Genomic DNA, 21,676 nt, shown 5'->3' with positions numbered 1-21,676 from the left:
CTTCATGTTTTGGGGAAATTTTGTAGGTTCATTTTGAATAAAGGCTGTATTTATAGTTTTCAACTTTCTCTGCCATCTCTCTAGTGGTTTTGTAATTTTGTGGTTGTTCCCTACTACCTGCAGGAGATTTCAGAAGCTGGTCTTAAAATGGTGTTTGGAGTCCGTTGCTCAGTGGTGGTATTGACATATTGCATATTGAGTCTTGGAATTACTGGATTGCTTGTTCATGTCTTGAGAGTGGGATTTCCCCCCCGCCCCCGACACACAACAACCTTCCCTAGCCCTATACCTTCCAACAAAGCCATTATTGCAAGCAGGAGTGTGCTGCCCCAGTGTCTGCCTTAAGCAGTCTTATAGTACCCTCGCTCTGGTCTGAGTACTTTTGGTTCCATTTAAGGCAGTCTGTAATCCTGGGCTGTCACTGCCTTCTGCATGTGGAACTCAGCAAGCTTGTGTGTGTGTGCCTTGAGCCCCACTTAACACTTGAGTTTTAGCTACTTTTTCTAGGATCCACAAAGATATTTATGTCATGTTTGGTCCTAGCTATTTCTTTTTGGTCATCTCTTTCTATGCTTGTCTACATTGATATGTGACTGGAGCAGAGGTTATGTGTCAGATTGACTGTGTTATGATTTCTAGATCATTTACCCCCTATTGCAGGTGAGCGCTCATTTGATATTTAGACCTGAGTCAAAAGTAATTATTGCTGATCAGCCAGGACCTTACCTTGCTTGTCTAGGACACAGCAACCCAAAACTAAATTAGCTTTTTTGTTGTTGTTGTTGTTGGCCGCCTTATTTTGTGACTTTAGATTGAGTTTCTATTTAGTTAAAGTTTCAAATGACACTTGTAAATGCTGCTGCTGAGCTAAGTGTCCTAATCTTATCAGTAACACATGGGAAGTGGTTATGTATATTCATTATACTTCTGAATCTGAATTTTCACAAGCTCATTAGGTCATTCCTATGCATGTTTAAGTTCTATAGCACATTAATGTATGTTACCTATTAAGGGAAGCTGAGATTGTGAGATGTTTGGATGATATTAATTTTTATGATTTTTAATGAATATAAAAATGGATCTAAATTTTCTGATTCATTAATATAAACTATTTTGCATGAGTGACCATTTGTCATAGTCTAAAATTCCAGTTAAATATTTAAGACTGAACTTAATTTGAGTTTATTTCCATTTAAAAGAAAGAAAAGATATTCCCAAACCTAGTTTTACATTTTATGTAATAGTTTTACCTTATTTTAAAAGTGAATCACATTTTTTTCACATTCATATGGCTGAAGAGAATAGTAAGAAATTACATTTGTGTAACTGAAATTGTATAGGATATTTTGAAAGAACATTTTGCTTAATAGAATTTAATATCTTTTCCAGGTGGTAAACAGCTTTTCTCTTTTTTCTTTCTATGGCTGCACGTGCAGCATATGGAAATTCCCAGGCTAGGGATGGAATGAGAGCTGCAGTGAAGGCCTGTGCCACAGCAATGGCAACACCAGATCTGAGTCGCATCTGTGACCTACACCACAGCTTGTGGCAATGCCAGATCCATAACCCACTGAATGAGACCAGGGATCGAACCATATCCTTATAGAGAAATACATTGGGTTCTTAACCTGCTGATGCACAATGGGAACTCCAGTTTAAACACCTTTATTTTAAAGTAATTTGTTGTTTGGTATTGATTCATTTCTTGAGCTTTTGTGCTGTAAAAATTTCTCCCATGAAAATGATTTCCTAATTCTGAACCTTTGACTTTGTCAATTTCAGGGAAGTAGTTTTCCTCTTTAACAGCTAGAGTATCATGTTTTTTATGGCTAGAATATGGATACTAACACTATAATCTGAAAATCCATATTTTATAAAGGTAGTAATTTATCTATTCCAGTAGTCTGAAATTTGGACATGGTGTTTATTATAGCAAAGGTACTAATATTTACATGGTATTGTCTTTGCATTTATTTCCTAGGGCTGTCCTTTAACTCCATTGCCTCCAGTTAGTATTGCTATAAGGTTTACCTATGTACTTCAGGATTGGCAGCAGTATTTTTGGCCTCAGCAACCTCCAGGTAAGATATTAGAACTATATTTAACTTACTGAATATAAATGGAGAAAAAGTATATTCAGAAATAAAATATATTTAATAGTGTATTTCAAGTGTTTTAAATTTGAAGTATCAGTAACTCACTTTAAATGTTATATTGCTGATTTCATTGCCCTTATCATTTTTTTTCTTGGAAAAGCTCTGTCGGTTGTTCTAGAGACAACATTGCTCTGTATTTGACACTGTCATTGAAAGCTAATATTGTTTGGAAAGCATCCCCCTGCTGTGAAACGTCATGTGTTATAAATTAGTATGTAATGAATGATTAAAATGTCTGGTTTCAGAATGTAAGAGAAGCCACTCTCATAGGCTGAGAACAGACTTGCATAGAACCTTATAGAGTGGAGTTTGAAGAAGAGGACTAAATAAGAAAAGCAGAAAAGAAATGTGTTTATACACAAACACGATGGGAAGAGCTATAGAATATTTTACTTTAACATTCACTGTTATAAAAATATAATTAAAATCATTTTACCTACTTAGCCATTGATACACTGATTCATTTAACAGTCAATAAATACTAACCTATAATGGGACCAGTCTCTGTCACAGACATAAGTATGAACAGACATTATCTAAGTCCTATTGAAGCTCAGCCTGGTGGACATTTAGCCTAATAAAGTGAGGTTTTGGTTCCTGTGAGTTTCTCTCACATATAAGCATATTCAAGTATATCTAATAAGAGATTTAATATAAACTTATAAATATAGTACAAGAATGTTACTACCCTGAAAGCTTTTCTAGTCTATCTCCCTCAATGAGAAATAAATTAGAATAAAATATTTTTTGGTGTTTATTTTTGTTCCAAATGGTTGGTTTGTTTATAAGATTGAGAATAATAAATTAATAGTCTTGGGATGATACTAAAATTAATGTAGTGCATCTAGCTTTTGGTGATTATATACACTGCTATTATTTTATGTACTACTGAATAATTTGAAACTCTAATGTGCAATAAAAGAACTGCGTCTGAATTACAGCAGAGGGAAATAAAAGCTAAACTGAAATTTATATTAGAAGACTCAGATGTTCCTTTTGGTAATTTTAGTTCCTAGACAACAGTACCCACTAGACATATTTATAGTTAGCATCCTGTTTTGAGTTGCAATTCCTACCCTCTATCTCCATTTTTCAAAGGCCACCCTATTATTTTAAAGATTTCCAAAGATGGTATGGCCTTTTAATTATCTAAGAAATTCAAGAGCCAGAATCTTAACATTGTAATTCTGATTTCCAAAAAAGTCTTTGTTAATGTTCTTTTGCCAGTTTTTAAAATTAGGGTATCAAAATATTAACCTTTTTCCTCAGTGATTGAAGGCCACATACATTTTTAATGCTTTTCTTTTCTTTTTTTGGCCATGCCCATGGTTTGCATAAGTTCCTGAGCCATAGATCAAACCTGAGCCACAATAGTGACAATGCCGACTGCTTAAGTTCTAGGCCACCAAGGAACTCCAGTATTTTTTCTTTTAGAGGGAAGTGACTGAACATGTAATATGGGCCAGACATTGTGCTTGGCATTTTATATACAATTTCATGTAATTCTCTTTACCTTTTATATACTATTTCATGTAATTCTTGTTTACCTTTCTTAGAGATCAAAAGTAACTGGAGGAGTTCCTATCCTGGCACAGTAGAAATGAATCCAACTAGGAACTACAGGGTTTCAGGTTCGATCCCTGGCCTCACTCAGTGGGCTAAGGATCCGGCGTTGCCGTGAGCTGTGGTGTAGGTCGCAGACTCAGTTTGTATCCTGCATTGCTGTGGCTGTGGCGTAGGTCGGCAGCTACATCTCCAATTGGACCCCTAGCCTGGGAACCTCCATATACCGCAGGTGCGGCCCTAAAAAGACAAAAGACAAAAAAAGAAAAAAAAGTAACTGGAAAAAGTAAAAATCATTATAAAATTAAAAAAAAAAAAAAAAAGTAACTGATCCAAGGTCACATGATCAGCAAGTTTGCATTTTTTTTTTTTTTTTTTTTTTTTAGGACCGTGCTAGTGGCATGTGAAAGTTCCCAGGCTAGGGGTAGAATTGGAACACAACTGCCAGCCTACACCATAGCCACAGCAATGCAGGATCCAAGCAACATCTGCAAACTATACCACAGCTCATGGCAACGCTGGATCCCTAGCCCACTGAGTGAGAACAGGAATCAAACCCGCTTCCCCATGGATACTACTCAGATTTGTTTCCACTGAGCCACAACAGGAACTCCAGTTCGAATTTTTAAGTACTGTCAAATTCCAAGTCCTGTCATCCTTTCATTCTACAGTGTTGCTTTTTGACTTTTATTTTATTTATTTATTTTTTTTTGTCTTTTTGTCTTTTGTCTTTTGTCTTTTGTCTTTTGTTGTTGCTATTTCTTGGGCCGCTCCCGAGGCATATGGAGGTTCCCAGGCCAGGGGTTGAATCGGAGCTGTAGCCACCAGCCTACGCCAGAGCCACAGCAACGCGGGATCCGAGCCGCGTCTGCAACCTACACCACAGCTCACGGCAACGCCGGATCGTTAACCCACTGAACAAGGGCAGGGACCGAACCTGCAACCTCATGGTTCCTAGTCGGATTCGTTAACCACTGCGCCACGACGGGAACTCCGCTTTTTGACTTTTAATTCAACTAAAAGTTATAGTCTAATAATTATTTTTCACTTGCTAATTTACAAAATGTGTTTATTATAAATTTTGAAGCTCTTAATTCACAGCTTATAATAAAGCTAGTCATTGTGATTTTTATTGTAAACATTCATCAGTTGGAAGAATGGAATGACTTAAGAAAATTTACTGAATGAAGTAGTTGAACCATGTTTAATGACTAATGTAATAACTTAGGGTGTAGATAATTGTCAAACATTTTAGCAAATCTGTGAGTGTTCATAACTCAACAGTAGACTTTAATTTTAGGAGTTCCCAGTGTAGTGTGAATAATTAAAAACAACCATCTGTATTATTTCAAAGAGAAATAAATCTTTTTGATGTCTTTTAGAAGTGTTTATTACTTCTTCAAGATAGATGGAATGAAGGGGATGATTTACCCTCTAAATTCTTCTCTAATCTCAAATACCATTCGTAATGGAAAGGAAATTCTTATCTGGACTTTAAATATTTCCATGTACTGTCAGCTGAAATAAGTTTATTATTGATAGCTAATTTGGGCTTTTCAGAAATTATTGACAGTAAAACTGATGAATGCAGGTTAATGATTAAATTTTTAATGCTCAGATAAGCTTTCTTTTAGATGATACTAATCACATTATTTGAAAATGAAAAAAATACAGAAATAATGTTCTCTTTAATAATATTTAAGGACTTTTCAGAAAGGTAGAACTTATTTATTTATTTATTTTTATTTTATTTTTTTTCCAGGGCCGCACCCACAGCATATGGAGGTTCCCAGGCTAGGGGGTCTAATCAGAGCTGTAGCTGCTGGCCTACGCCACAGCAACTCGGGATCTGAGCCGAGTCTGCGACCTACACCACAGCTCATCATAGAGCCAAATCCATAACCCACTGAGTGAGGCCAAAGGTCGCACCCACAACCTCATGGTTCCAAGTTGGATTTGTTAACTGCTGAGCTACGATGGGAACTCTAGAAAGGTAGAATTTAGAATGCAGCACTTTACAAGTAGGAATTAAATGTGAACTGTGTCCTTTTGCTATAACATTCTCAGAGGAAGTCTTTAATACCTAATGGCTTGCTCTCTTACTTGTTTTATGTGTCTTAATTTAGATGCTTTTAAATCTATAATCTCCCAAAGGGCTAACTTAACTAGATGAAAATACTGTATTTTTGCTTTGTTTTGTTTAGATATAGATGCCCTTGTAGGAGGAGAAGTTGGAGGCCTGGAGTTTGGCAAGTTACCGTTTGGTGCCTGTGAAGATCCTATTAGGTGAAAATTTCAGTATATCATTTGAATTATGGGACTTTACTTTTTAAATTATGTTAATAGTGATTTTACTGTGCTTTATAATACTGCAGCCTCCTAGAATGAATATAGTACTGGAAATGGAGACCTAGATCTAACAGTCTATCGATCTTTTTTTCTCTGTAACTTAAGAAGTAAAAGAGGGTTTAAAGTAGACATAAGATGTATATAATAACATTTATTGATTATTCCTTATAGAAGTGATTCTTGGTCTACTTTGGGGAAAACATTTTAAATACCGAAAAGCACAGATAGTATCATATGGGTCTGTGACCCAGAATTAACAATTGTTGGTATTTTTCCTGGCCGCTTTTTCAAAATACATAAATTAAGACTTAAGTAAGAGATGCAAGGGTGACCTCATAGTATACTGAATTTCTCTTCTGGAAGAACTACTGAATTCAAACAAAAAAAGTTGTTTGACAAGAAAATGTAAGGGTTGGAGAATTTAGTAACCCATAGCAAAATATTTGGAAGATACAAACAGTGCTGATACACTGTCTCACTTGTTAACTGTTTGGTTTTTTTTTTTAAATATATTCACATATATACATCTATCTTTAGTACTCTCATGCAGAGGTAGAAGTAATAATACTTTAATAAACTTAAAATCACTTGAAAGATGAAAAAGTAAGTATCTTTTTAAATAGATATTTATTATCTATGCCAGGCACAATACTAAATAAGGAAGATATTGAAGTAAATAAAATGAACAGTTTTTGTCTTATTGGCATTTACAGTCTAACTAAAGGAAGTAGAAAAAACAATCACCTAAAAAACACAGTTATAAATTGTGGGATAATTTGAAGGGAAAATACAGGAAGTAAAGACAATAAAATGAGGAACTAGTTTAGATTGGTATGCTGTCATCAAAGTTGTCCTCAAAGGAAGTGATATTTATTCTGGGTCTCAATTTCGGGAAGACTTAGCCAGATAAAGAGTGAGGATTACAGGTGGATGAGCCTGAGTGTTTTACTTAGAGGAAATTTTAAAGGGAGAGAAATAAATTGACTTGGTAGAAATTTGAAGGGTTTTTTGTATATTTGTTTGTTTTCAGTATATATGCAAAAATTCTTAGTGGAATTTTAGCAAGCTGAATCCAAAAACAATATAAAAGGGATAATGCATCATGATCAAGTGGGGATTCCAGAAATTCTCTTTGAACATTTAAATAAATCAGTCTATATAAATCACCATATTAACAGACTGAAAAAAGTTTTTTAAAAAGGATCATCGTTTCTTTAAAAAAATTTTTTTTGTTGTTGATTTACAATGTTCTGTCACTTTCTGCTGTAGAACATAGTGACCTAGTTATACATATATGTATACATTCTTTTTCTCACATTATCCTCCGTCATGTTCCATCACAAGTGATTAGATATAGTTCCCTGTGCTATACATTGGAATCTCATTGCTTTTCCACTCTGAATGCAATAGTTTGCATCTACTAACCCCAAACTCCCAGTCCTTCCTACTCCCTCCCCCTCCTCCTTGGCAACCACAAGTCTGTTCTCCATGTCCTTGAGTTTGTTTCTTTTCTGTAAATAGGTTCGTTTGTGCCATGTATTAGATTCTAGATATGTGACATCATGTGGTATTTGTCTTTCTCTTTCTGACTTAGTTCACTTTGTACGAGAATCTCTAGTTGCATCTATGTTGCTGCAAATGGTATTGTTTTGTTTTTTTATGGCTGAGTAGTATTCCATTGTGTATATGTACATCTTGTTAATCCATTCATCTGTCAATGGACATTTAGGTTGTTTGCATGTCTTGGCTATTGTGAATAGTGCTGCATTGAACATAGGGGTGCATGAATCTTTTTGAATGAAAATTTTGTCTGGATATATGCCCAGGAGTGGGATTGCTGGGTCATAGGGTAGTTCTATATTTAGTTTTCTGAGGTACCTCCATACTGTTTTCCAAATAAACTCAAAATGGCTTAAAGACTTAAACATAAGACAAAAAAATACCATAAAACTCCTAGAAGAGAATATAGGCAAAACATTTTCTGGCATCAGTCATACAAATGTTTTGTTAGTTCTGTCTCCGAAGGCAATAGAAATAAAAATAAACCAATGGGACCTACCAGCTTTTGCACAGCAAAGGAAACCATAAAAAAATTAAAAAATAAAAAGACAACCTACAAAATGGGAGAAAATAGTTGCAAATGACACAACTGACAAAGGCTTAACTCCAAAATATGCAAACCGCTCATACAACTCAACAGCAAAAAAAAACAAACAACCCAACGAAAAATGGCCAGAAGACCTAAATAGGCAGTTCTCCAAAGGAAATAGACAGATGGCCAACAAGCACATGAAAAAATGCTCGACATTGCTAATTATTAGATAAATGCAAATCAAAACTATAATGAGGTACCACCTCATACAGGTCAGAATGGCCATCATTAACAATTCAACAAAAAGCAATGCTGGAGAGAGTGTGGAGAAAAGAGTACCCTCTTCCACTGTTGGTGGAAATGTAAATTGGTACAACCACTACGGAAAACAGTATGGAACTTCGAAGGTTTTTTTTATATATATAATGATTTTTATTTTTTCCGTTGTAGCTGGTTTACAGTGTTCTGTCAATTTTCTACTGTACAGCATGGTGACCCTGTTACACATACATATGTACATTCGTTTTTCTCACATTATCATGCTCCATCATAAGTGACCAGACATAGTTCCCAGTGCTACACAGCAAGACGATTTTATTTTATTTTATTTTATTGGTCTTTTTACCATTTCTAGGGCCACTCCTATGGCATATGAAGGTTCCCAGGCTAGGGGTCTAAACAGAGCTGTAGCCACTGGTCTACACCAGGGCCACAGCAACTCGGGATCCGAGCTGCGTCTGCAACCTACACCACAGCTTACGGCAGCGCCGGATCCGAAACCCCCAGAGTGAGGCCAGGGATCGAACCTGAAACCTCATGGTTCCTTGTCGGATTCGTTAACCACTGAGCCACGATGGGAACTCCAAGAAGGTTTTAATTATTAAATATTTCTTCCTAATTCATATCATGATAAAGTGTCAGTTAGCAAAGGAAAAGTGATTAAAGAAGAACACAAATATAAGTTGGGGTTAAAAATGGCGCACATAGGAGTTCCTGTCATGGCACAGCAGAAACAAATCCAACTAGGAACCATGAAGTTGCAAGTTCAATCCCTGGCCTTGCTCAGTGGGTTAAGGATCTGGCGTTGCTGTAAGCCATGGTATAGGTCACAGACGTGGCTTGGATCCCTTGTTGCTGTGGCTGTGACATAGGCCGACTCTTAACCTGGGCACCTCCATATGATGGGGATGCAGCTCTAAAAAGCAAAAAATAAATAAATAAATACAAATAAATAAATAAATATGGTGCACATGGAAGACTTTAAATCAAACAGTGATTAGCAAATGTTGTGGGCACTCTGCCTTTGAAAAGGCATCTTAGGTAATAGAAGAGGAAATAAGAGGCTTTTGTTTCAGTGTCTTCTGTCCTTTATCAAAGAAATTGTTAATTGTTCTGTAGTTGGAGAGGAGAGGACATAGTCATTAAAACTTTAGCTTTATTGTGAATAATCACGCTCAGTGGAGAAAATTTAGAAAACATGTAAAAGGGCAAAAATAATATGTTTAGTGAGATTGTTTTGTTGCAAATTGTAATAGTATTCAACTCTGACTAATTCAAGCAAAAAATCAGTATATTGGAAAGGTATTTGGTAACTCAAACTCAAAGGTTTAATTGAGACCATTGTAGAACTTGTCTTAGAAAACAGACTTGTGCCAAGGGTGGCTATTTGACCGGTTATAACCAAGGTTACACTGCCCTGTTGTGAAGTACTCGCCCTGCTATCACACTGAATTCTAAATAATACTTACAGATTCAGAGTCTTACAGAACTCAGCATATAGTTGCTTCTGTGGGTATGATTTACTATAGCAAAAGGATACAATGCAAAAATCAGCGAAGGTACACAGAGTTAAGGTCCAGGGCAAAGTACAGACAAGCTTCCTCTCCCCCTGTAGTCACACAGGACACATGTAGTTTTCCCAGCAATAAACTGTGACAACATGTGTAAAAGGCTATCTACCCTGAAAGTTCGTTAAGAGGCTCAGCGCTTGGGGGTTTTAATTAGAGACTGTTCATGTAGGTACCCTCTGCCTGGCACCTACCAGAAGGAAACCAGATGTTTGCATAAGCCATATTCTTTGCACAGGTAATTTAGGCACAGTGTGCCACTCTTATCAGGGAATGGTAGGAACCCTCACGAAATTCACATTCCCAGGTGCCAAGCCAGTGACCAACTTTGCAAGTAGTCCTTTCTAGATATCAAACCTGCTATGTTTTCTCTTTTTTGGATAATACTTTTGTATATTTTACAAATTTGTCATCCTATAAATTTTTTGTGACTTGTTTATTTTATAATTTTACATGAAAACTTTCTGAAATTTAATATTCATCTGTAATGAGAGGTCAGCAAACTATGACCTATGGACCAAATCTAGCCAGTTTCCTGTTATATAGCTAATGAGCTAAAAATGGTTTTTACATTTTTAAGGACTTTAAAGAAAAAAACAAGAATATGACAGAAACTGCATGACCCATAAGAAGCCTAAAATACTCTCTGGTCCTTTGTAGAACATGTATGCCAACCCCTGATCTATAACATGATATTTTCAAAATTGAGATACAAGTTATATAATAATTGACAGTTTTAAAGTATACAGTTCCGTGTTTTTTAGTGTTTACAGAGTTGTGCCACCATCATCAGTATTTAATTCCAAAACACTTTACTTACTCCCAAAAGAAACCCCTTACCTCTTAGCTATTATCCCCTGCCCAAGTCTTACCAGGCCCTCTAGCTCTAGATAAGTACTAATCTACTTTTTGCCTCTATGGATTTGCCTATTCTGGACATTTCATATAGATTGGGTTATACCATACATGACCTTTTGTCTGATGTCTTTCACTTGGCATGTTTTAGAGATTCATCCCTATTGTAGCATGAGTCAGGACTCCATTACTTTTTAGGGCTGTATAATATGCCATTGTGTGGGGTATTACCACATTTTATTTATCCATTCATCAGCTGGTGTACTTATACTTTTTGGCTATTAGGTATAGCATGGTTTTTCTTGCAGGCAATAACTTTATATGAATGTGCTACCATTTACTATGCCAGGTGTTTACAGTTTTGTCATATTATAAATAATGTCCACTTTTAACATATTTTTATGTACATCTCTGGGTGTTTAGTTAGGGTACAATTCCAGAAGTAGAATTAAGTCAGAGAGCATATATACAGTATTAAATAAAGCTTATGGGGAGTTCCTGTCATGGCTCAGCAGTTAGCAAACCCGACTGGCATCCATGAGGACAAGGGTTCTATCCCTGGCCCCGTCAGTGGGTTAAGGATCCGGCGTTGCCATGAGCTATGGTGTAGGTCATAGACGCGGCTCGGATTTGGTATTGCTATGCCTCTGCCATAGGTCGGCGGCTACAGCTTCCACTGGACCCCTAACCAGGGGTCCCCTGTGCCAGGGGTGGGACACTAAAAAGATGAAAAGACCAAAAAAAAAAAAAAAAGAGGGCTTATGGATATATTTTATGTTTTCTATTTTTTAGTGAACTCCATTTAGCAACTACATGGCCTCACTTGACTGAAGGTATCATTGTGGACAATGATGTTTATTCGTAAGTATGTTAAGAGTTGAGATTCACAAATTTCAGTAGAATAAACTAACTTCCAAGTGGTTAGCAATTTTTCTTTTTCTTTGTATCAGTTTCTGATGAGGTTGGTTATTTTTTTCTTTTTTTTTTTTTTTAAATATAGAACACTTCATGAATTTGCATGTCCTCCTTGTATAGGTACCATGCTATAATCTCTGTATTGTTCCAGTTTTAGTATGTGTGCTGCTGAAGCTAGCATTGTTGTTGTTGTTGTTTTCTATTTTTAAAGATCATTTTTTAGACTAATATGTATTAGAGATGAGTTTTAAGCTCTGGACTTTGGGGATATGATCCCTAGTTCAGGGATAGTGAGCAATCTGAATCTTACTTGGTTTTAGCAAAAATGTCTCTAAGCCAGTTTGGAATTCAGTGCATAATTCTGTTGAACTTTTCTGGCTGGTAAGAAGTATTTAATGAAGGGCTTTGAAGAAATGATGGTCATTAAAATATGTGGGAATAATGTTTGATTATTAAATGTCACAGGTAACAAAACATCTGTGTCATATACTCCTGTGCAGTGGAAAATTGCTCAGGGAAAAAAGTAAATTACTGTGAACAGTATCCTGGAAGAATGTAGAGAAAGAGGTTTTAATACCTTCTCATGCTTGATGCAGAACAGTGAGAAATAGGACACTTTTTTTCATAATTAAAATAAATGTGTTGTATTTTCTGATGGTAAAAGTAACATAAGCTTTCTTAATCTGATAACTTAGATGGCTATTAAGAAAGTAAAAACTGCCATCTACAATTCCATTACTTTAAAAAATAGGCAGGAGTTCCTGCTGTGGCGCAATGGGTTAAGAATCTAACTGCAGTGACTCAGATTGCTGCAGAGGCTCGGGTTCAATCCCTGAACTGGTGCAGTGAGTTAAAAGGATCTGGCATTGCTACAGCTGTGGCATAGGTCACAGCTGTGCCTTGGATTCAGTCCCTGGCTCAGGAATTTCCATATGTCTCAGGTGTAGCCATAAAATTAAAAAAAATAAAGCCAGTTGTTTTTGAGGGTATGTCTTTTTAAAGTTTATATATTTATAATTTGCATTATTTATTTAATATATTATTTAATAAATGTAGATGTGTTGTCAACTTTTAAGTTGCATAATATTCCATTAGATGAATGCACTATAATCTGTTTATTTGAGAAAATCAGGTGCTTTTGATCTTGTGCAAATTTTTTTAGTTCCTTTTTTTATTAGTAAATAGCAGAGTAAAAAAACAGATTAAGATTATTATACAATTTTGTTTCTCATTTCTTTTCCCTTATTTCTAAAATGTAATTCTCTCATTAGATTATCAGTGTACATTACCTGTTGAAAATTGGTTTTATTTATTTTTTGATTAGTTTGTTTTGATATTGGTTTTTCCTTTTGTGCTTTTTTCTAAGAACTTTGATTTCTTTTTTTTTTTTTAAACTTATCCAAATGGTCTTATGTATCTGAATAACAGTAAGTTTAATGGAGGCAAGATGGATTGCTTGTCCTTCTATATATTGTTTTATTAGACTGCATCTTGGTAATTTTTGAGTCTTTTTTTTTTTTTTTTTTTTTGTCTTTTTTGTCTTTTTTGCCATTTCTTGGGCCACTCCTGCAGCATATGGAGGTTCCCAGGCTAGGGGTCCAATCGGAGCTGTAGCTGCCAGCTTACGTCAGAGCCACAGCAATGCGGGATCCGAGCCGAGTCTGCGGCCCACACCACAGCTCACGGCAACGCTGGATAGTTAACCCACTGAGCAAGGGCGAGGATCAAACCGACAACCTCATGGTTCCTAGTCGGATTCGTTAACCACTGCAACCACGGCGGGAACTCCTGTGAGTCTTCTAGTTTGCTATGATTAGGATCTTGTCTTTGTTTTGCATTTTAGTGATTTGGATCCTCTTCAGGCTCCCCATTGGTCTGTTAGAGTTCGAAAAGCTGATAATCCTCAGTGTTTGCTAGGTAAGATGTTTATGTTCTTTTCCTCAAATACCACAAATCTGTCTTTTGTCCCGATCAGGAACACTGAATGCATTCTTTATATTTTATTTTACCTATCCAAAAAGCATTTTTATATGTTTTTTACATTATAACCACCTCTTTTAACACTATTAAAAAAAAGAAAATCTTTGCCAACAGCAGTGAATCCTTCCATTTACTCTTAAATAGTCCCAGCAGACTTTCTTGTCCTTTAGTTTTAACCAGTCTATATCTCAAAATTCTCTTATATTTTCCCATGATCTAGTTGTATTCTCCTAATGCTTTTATGTCAGTCCTTTTTTTCCTTCTGTGGAGTACTCTGCATCTTCCATTCTAGTTAGTTGCACCCTTTTTGTCTTTTCCCTTCCCTCTGCACCTATGCTCTGTGATGGGAAGATCACTGAATTCGAAGATCTTATCTGAGTCCTTCCGTAGAGTTGTACTACATTTGCAGATCTGTTTTCTCATAGAGGAAAAGATGTGTAAATAATCTTAAACATTCATAGGTATATTTGAAGAATCAAGTGAAATAATGTAAATGAGAATACTTTGAAAAATATCGGTTGCTATTCACCATGTTATTATATCCCATGCCTGGAATTATCTTTCCCTTCCCATTTTTGTAGATAATGTCTCTTTCATAAAGTCTTCTGAACCCGTCTACTCTATCCGTCTTTTATCTCTTTTATTTAGTGCACAAGAAAGTATTTTCTCCATTTTTGTTCATTCATGCCACCTTTAATTGATACAACCTGATAAATTACTGTTAAATGGATGGAGTTACTAAATATTTATTGGTTAACAGTATTGGTGCATTTCTCTAAGGCATTATTTTCTTGGGCTCTTTATCATTCATCACATACTGTTCATTAAATGCTAATTAGCCCTTGCCATTTGGGCTAACTACGTAATAGTGAATATGAAGAGGTATATAAGGTAAAATTCCTGCCATTGGTATATTTGTCTTGGGGTATAGGGAGAGAGTAGAGGGTTAATACCAAGAGTTTTAGAATTAAATAGACCTTGTTTCCAATCTTAGATACACCAGTCTGAGCAAGTTTCATAATCTCTTTAAGTGTTGGTAACATGGAGAAAACAATAGTACATACTTCATAGTGTTATTGAAAGGATCAAATGAGATTATGTACATATATATATGGTAAATACTTAATAAATAGTTTCTGTTGTTTAATCATTGATTTACTAAATTATTTACTCACTACATTGTTTCTTAGTTCCTTTATTATTTCTTAGCCACTGACTTTTCTAATAATTATAGAGGACCTTAGAATTGAAAATACTCTTTTTTTTTTTTCCCCCAGGGCTACATCTGTGGCATATGGAAGTTCTTGGGATAGGGGTTGAATCACAGATGCTGCTTCTAGCCTACACCATAGCAATGTGGGATCCGAGCTGCATCTGGAACCTACTCCATAGCTCATGGCAATGCTAAATCTTTAACTCACTAAGTAAGGCCAGGGATCAAATCTTCATCCTCATGGATACTAGTTGGGCTTGTTATCATTGAGCCTTGATGACAACTCCTGAAAGGATTCTTATTTTAAGTTACTGTTCCATAATCTCACCCTACTTCTTTCTTTCTTTCTTTATTTTTTGTCTTTTTGCTATTTCTTGGGCGGCTTCTGTGGCATATGGAGGTTCCCAGGCCATGGGTCGAATCAGAGCTGCAGCTGCTGGCCTACACCACAGCCACAGCAACATAGGATCCAAGCCTCATCTGCAGCGTACACCACAGCTCATGGCAAGGCCAGGGATCAAACCCGCAACCTCATGGTTCCTAGTCGGATTCGTTAACCACTGAGCCACAACGGGAACTCCTCACCCTACTTCTTTAATTTTATGTGTTTATATAACTAAATTATAGGATTATATGGTCATATATCATAAGTTATAGTCATATAGTTTATATGACTTAGAGTATAGTATTTTCCAACTTTGATGAAGAGCTCTATAAAATGTTCTAGGTTTATTCAGAGCTAGTTGGTGAGTTCTAAAACTTTGATGTAATTAGTATATTGTATTGTCTAATAATTTTGGTACTTACGGTTCTTGTTAAACTTTAATTTCTTTATGCAAACATATCTCATAGAAGCTCCTCAGAGGTTATGAAACTTCCCCCATTCTTATGATAATAACATGTAGCATACCATTAAAATAATTGAAGCTGAAAGAACCTCATCCTACATGATTTTTTAATCCTGTAGAAATGTATCATTAGAAATTATTTTTAATTTTTACTTATTTAATGGATTCAGAATTATAGTAGGGTGACATCTGGGGAAAAAAAGGATATATATATATGAGAGAAATATTCTTGTTAACAATACACCTTAATGTGAATAGATACTATTTGTGTTATTTAGGCAAATTAGTAAGTCCTTAATCTTTATTAGGTCCTTTTTCCTTTCATTCTAGAAAGAATTCTAAGGAAAAACTATTTTAATATCTTGGGAAAAAACTATTTTAATATAGGGAAAAAAGGCATATATATATATGAATATATGAGAGAAATAGTCTTGTTAACAATACACCTTAATGTGAATAGATACTATTTGTGTTATTCAGGCAAATTAGTAAGTCCTTAATCTTTATTAGATCCTTTTTCCTTTCATTCTAGAAGGAATTCTAAGAAAAAACTATTTTTTTTATTTTATTTTCCCACTGTACAGCAAGGGGATCAAGTTATCCTTACATTTATACATTACAATTACATTTTTTTCCCCACCCTTTGTTCTGTTGCAACATGAGTATCTAGGGGAAAAACGATTTTAATATCCTGGGACATGGAGAGAAAGTAAGAGCAAGGCTACGTTTGAAATAGGATTAATTTTCGTCTTGGGTTGAAAAACTGAATGATTCTTTTTCTAGTATATCTTAGTTAATAGCTTTTGTGAAAAGACATGTACTTTTATTTATAGGACTGTTTTCTTTCAGTTAAGTTTCAAAAATGAGTAATAATTTTTATATGCAGGTGATTTTGTCACTGAATTTTTTAAAATTTGCCGTCGAAAGGAGTCAACTGATGAGATTCTTGGACGATCCACATTTGAGGAAGAAGGGAGAGGTGACCTACTTTTTTCTTTTTAAAAAGTTAATTTCAAATGTCTCTTTGGCATATTTTCTGGCAACTTTTCTCTATTTCTCATTTGAATTATGTTGGGAAGCTACTATTTTCTCCAGGCTATACCCTGAGTTTAAAACATTGTGATTAATAAGTTCTTCCCACTGAAAATGTAAGATATTTTGAAAAACAGGGTTTTAGAGGTTTATTTTTGAAGTTCCCTGGGTGGAAATTTTGTTACATCTTCCTCAGTCATGCATCCAAATAGAGCTGAATGTGTCTATTAAAATTTTATAATTCTGAGACTATTTGACACTACTGGGAAGAGTGACTAAAATATCCAGTGATTGATTTGCTCATCATTTTAACCTGCTAAGGTTAGTGATATAATTTATATTCATTTCTATTCTTTTTCTAGAAATTGCTGATATATCTCATGCTTTGTCAAAGTTGACAGAGCCTGCACCGGTTCCAATTCATAAATTATCAGTTTCAAACATGGTACACACTGCGAAGAAGAAAATACGAAAACACAGAGGTGTAGAAGAATCACCACTAAATAATGATGTTCTCAATACCATTCTCTTGGTAACCAACTGTAATGTCTTTATATGTTTATATGCACATTCGTTTATTCATTATATGTTCAGTCCCACCTATGTGGCAGGCACTGGATTGAGGATATAAAATGAGTAAAAGTCTCCACATTCTGAGTCACCGCTATTATAGTAGGAGGAGAAAAGTAAACAATAGTTATAAGACTGTGTTGCATGTGAGAATTCTGGCAAAAGGGCTATGAGAACACAGCAGAGGTCCATCTGTCTCTTAGCTCTAGCAATCAGGGAAGGCTTCATAAAGAGGGACACTTGAGCTAAGTCTTAAAGAGAAGAAGGCTTTAGAAGCAGAGGAATTGCAGAGTGTGTTGAACAGTTTGGTACATTGTAGGGTACTTCCTAGAGAGTGGCCAGGGATGATGCTGTCGAGTAGCACATACCCTGCCATGCTGAAGCACTGGACTTTATCTTACTGTTTAATGCCATTTTAAGCAGAAGGTGGATAGGATCAGAATGGTATTTTTGAAAACTTTGTTTCACAGCAGTCCAGGGAAAGCTTTCTAGCGAGTACTAGAAGGGCCTAGCATGTCTCCTAGGTACAATGTGGTGGAATGGGCCCTGCCTAGGAGCCTTACACACTGGGGTTTAATCCTGTCTTCCTGTACAGCTTTGAAGAAGCCATTTAAGTTCAGTTTCCTCATTTAAAAATGCGTCTAATAAAACCCTGTGAGATTGTTGTGAGGATTAAAGGACCTTATATTACACAGGCGTATGATAGGCTTTTGCTAAACGATAACTATTCTTAGTATAATTATAGTTATACTTCTAGCAATTTGTGCATTAAGATATTCTTGGGAAAAACCTTCAAGACTATTGCAATGAAAAGAATATAAGGCTTAAAAACTTGATGTTAATCTTAACCCTGCTGTTTAACTGAATAAGACTTTTAACCAGAGTTTTGGTTTGTGTATTCCTAAGACGTGGGCAGTAATATATAGCTTACACATTGGTATGAGACTAGTGTACTGTTTGTAAATTTCCTAGTTGGGAGTTGGCACATGGTAGCTTCTCTCATTTAATAAAGTCTGTTCATGGACTTCCCATTGTGGTTCAGTGGTTAATGAATCCAACTAGGAACCATAAGTTTGCGGGTTCGATCCCTGGCTTCGCTCAGTGGGTTAAGGATCCGATGTTGCCGTGAGCTGTGGTATAGGTCGCAGATGCAGCTTGGATCCCGAGTTGCTATGGCTCTGGCATAGGCTGGTGGCTACAGCTCTGATTAGACCCCTAGCCTGGGAACCTCCATATGCCGCACACATTCTCTCTCTCTCTCTCACACACACACATATGTACACTCACACATGTTAACAGAAACCATGTGGAAAAAAGACACTGGTTGTTACAGGTTTAGACTGCTTTGCATTCTCTATGGGTATCTCCTAAGATAAAATTGTGGGTCTTTACAAATATCATATATATGTATAATCTAAAAAAAAAAAAAGATAAAAATGAACTTATTTACAATACAGAGATAGGCGCACAGACATAGAAATCAAACTTATGCTTACCAAAAGGGAAAGGTGGGGAGAAGGATAAATTAAGAGTTTGGGATTAACATATACACACTACTATATATAAAATAGATAACCAACAAGGACCTATTGTATAGCACAGGGAACTCTACTTAATATTTTGTAATAACCTGTAATGGAAAAGAATCAGAAAAATTATATATGTGTGTGTGTGTGTGTATATATCTGAATCACTGTGCCATACACCTAAAACTAACACAACATTGTAAGTCAACTATATTTCAATTTAAAAAAGAATTAAGAATTAAGAATAGTAACACTATGAGGTAAATAATATCAACTCAATTATACAACAGAGGTATTGAAGATCAAGGTCATAGCTAGCAAGTAGAAATGTCTGGCTCCAAAGCAAAATCCGTCAATTCCACATTTTAACTTTCACTATTCTCTCATCTCCTGCATCTGACTTTTTTCAACTAAAATTGTATTATAAGCATCATTAGTGATAATAATTCTCCTATCCACTTAAAAAAGTTTAATATCTGACTAGTATTCCATTTATAGTTTTTCAAAATATATCACCATTTCCCTCTTGTTAGACGTTTGAGTATGGTTTTGTTTGCTTTCAATTTTCTACTAGTATAAAAAATACAGAATAAATATCTTCTAGATTAAAAAAAATATGTCTTTAATGCCATACTTTTGCATTTCACATATGAAAACCTTTAATATATCCCTGTGAGCTCATGAATATATGTTTTTAAAATTTTTCTTTGTTTTTTTATCTTTTTAATAATAAAACTTTAAAAAGACCTAATAACCTTGGATGAGCCTGAAATCATAGTGAAGAGATTTTGATTCTATATTGTGTTTAGTTCACAGAAGCAGGTGCTTACATTTAAGAAAACTAACTAGTCACTGAAACTCTATATATTCTTATGTTAAGTTGGAAAAATCAACAAAATAGGAAATTTGATTGAAAAATGTGATTATTTTCTTTTTTGTCCATAAGTTTTTATTCCCTGATGCTACTTCTGAGAAACCACTAGATGGGACTTCTTCAACAGATAACAATAATCCTTCATCAGAAAGTGAAGAATATGTAAGTTAATCAATATTAAAAATATTTAAAATTCATCAAAGGAGTTCCTGTTGTGGTTCAGTGGGTTACAAACCTGACTAGTATCCATGAGGATGCAGGTTTGATCCCTGACCTCACTCAGTGGGTTAAGGATCCGGTGTTGCCTGAGCTGTGGTATAGGTCACAGACATGGCTTGGATCCCATTTGGCTGTGGCCAGCAGCTGTAGCTCCCGTTCAACCCTAGCCTGGGTACTTCTATTATGCTGTGGATGCAGCCCCAAAAAAGCAAAAAAAAAAAGACATTGAATTTCTAGGAGTTTTGCTATATTTCTAGCAACAGACATGAAATCTACTTTACAACATGACTTTTATAAACAGTGTAATGTGTCTCTACACCTATCATTTAAACTCTCATTTCTGGGAGTTCCATCGTGTTGCAGTAGAAGTGAATCCAACTAGCATCCATGAGGTTCAATCCCTGGCCTTGCTCAGTGGGTCAGGGATCCAGCATTGCTGTGAGCTGGGGTGAAGTTTGCAGACGTGGCGCAGATCCCACATTGCTGTGGCTGTGGCATAGGCTGGTAGCTCTAGCTCTGATTTGACCCTTAGCCTGGGAATTTCCATGTGCCTCAAGTGTGGCCCAAAAAAGCAAAAAAAAAACCCAAAAGAAAACCCTGTCATTTCTCAATTTATCAAAGACTTGGATAAGGAAAACATGAAAAATTTTCTAGTAGTCCCTGTAAAGCTTTCTTTGGACCACTGTGAAATAAGAATCTTTTTTTTAAAAAATCACCTTAGGAAAACTTGAATGAAGTTTATGACCCCCATTCAGACAATGACCTACTATAGAACATTAGGCATGGATACATAATTTGGATAGCAAGAACTTTTCTGGAAACAAACAAAAAAACAACCAAATATACTGTATCTGGTTATGAGATTTCCTTCATTTTAGACTTTTCACGAAAGCATCAAATTTATGTTTTGCAACAGTTTATTTTGGGTATTTCAAAACTGGGCAGAGAGTGGAAAATTCTTTAATGAAATAATGTATAAGATGAAGTAAAATTTTCTTTTTTTTTTCAAGTCATTGATAAATTTTCAAGTCTTTGAGAATTGAGAGTTTAAATAATAGGTATAGAGGGAGTACCCATTGTGGCTAAGCAGGTTAAGGATGCAGTGTTGTCTTCATGAGGATGTGGGTTCAGTCTCTGGCCTTACTCAGTGGGTTAAGGATCTGGCATTACTGCAACCTGTGGGGTAAGTTGTAGATGCGGCTCTGATCAGTGTTGCAGTGGCTGTGGCTGCAGCTCTGGCTCCAGTTCGACCCCTACCCTGGGAGCTTCCATATGTCTCAGGTGCAGCCATTAAAAAAAAAAAGAAGAAACAATACATGACCAGTGGACAGATTTATCAAATTGTTAACAGTGATTACTGCCCAGAAGTGATTTCATGAAGTAAGAAGGAAAGCAGAGGCTTTACATTTTCAGTTTATACAGTTCTGATTTTATTATATATGTTTTTGATTTTGACAAGTTGTGTACTCATTGGTAATTAAAAGATTTGTTTAACTACACATGAAATTTGGAGTATATTTTAAGGATTCCACAGACAAAATTGAAAGCTGTAACTTTAACCTTACTAAACTGTAGCCTCACTTTTTGATCCTTGTAGAAATCTTGAAAATATAGAGCTGCCTAAGAACAATTTAGTC

The 21,676-nt window shown here is 35.6% G+C and overlaps 1 protein-coding gene and 1 non-coding gene across 6 annotated transcripts in view; one reads left to right on the top strand and one right to left on the bottom strand.

Moving 5' to 3' along the window:
* Nucleotides 1–21,676, top strand: part of RAB3GAP1 (RAB3 GTPase activating protein catalytic subunit 1) — a 137,316-nt gene that overhangs the window by 82,956 nt on the left and 32,684 nt on the right. For all 5 annotated transcript variants that reach the window (XR_014830584.1, XM_085001389.1, XM_085001390.1 and 2 more), the window contains exons 8-14: nt 1,982–2,081; nt 5,924–6,005; nt 11,655–11,723; nt 13,621–13,694; nt 16,705–16,797; nt 17,213–17,382; nt 19,893–19,982. Coding sequence is in view for 4 of the 5 variants with exons in the window: in XM_085001389.1 (XP_084857515.1) it covers nt 1,982–2,081; nt 5,924–6,005; nt 11,655–11,723; nt 13,621–13,694; nt 16,705–16,797; nt 17,213–17,382; nt 19,893–19,982 (678 nt within the window). In the remaining variant the exon portion in view is untranslated. The remainder of the gene's footprint in view (nt 1–1,981; nt 2,082–5,923; nt 6,006–11,654; nt 11,724–13,620; nt 13,695–16,704; nt 16,798–17,212; nt 17,383–19,892; nt 19,983–21,676) is intronic.
* On the bottom strand, nt 11,853–11,958 carry LOC146395773 (U6 spliceosomal RNA). The gene has a single exon (XR_014830675.1). It is a non-coding gene; the product is annotated as a U6 spliceosomal RNA (small nuclear RNA).

Source organism: Sus scrofa, chromosome 15 (genome assembly GCF_054392235.1).
Source record: "Sus scrofa isolate SSC_HxYL_T2T_F1_AM1 chromosome 15, Sscrofa_HxYL_maternal_Yorkshire_Landrace_v2.0, whole genome shotgun sequence".
In the NCBI taxonomy this organism is placed as follows: Eukaryota; Metazoa; Chordata; class Mammalia; order Artiodactyla; family Suidae; genus Sus; species Sus scrofa.
This window is presented reverse-complemented; position numbering and strand designations above follow the sequence as displayed.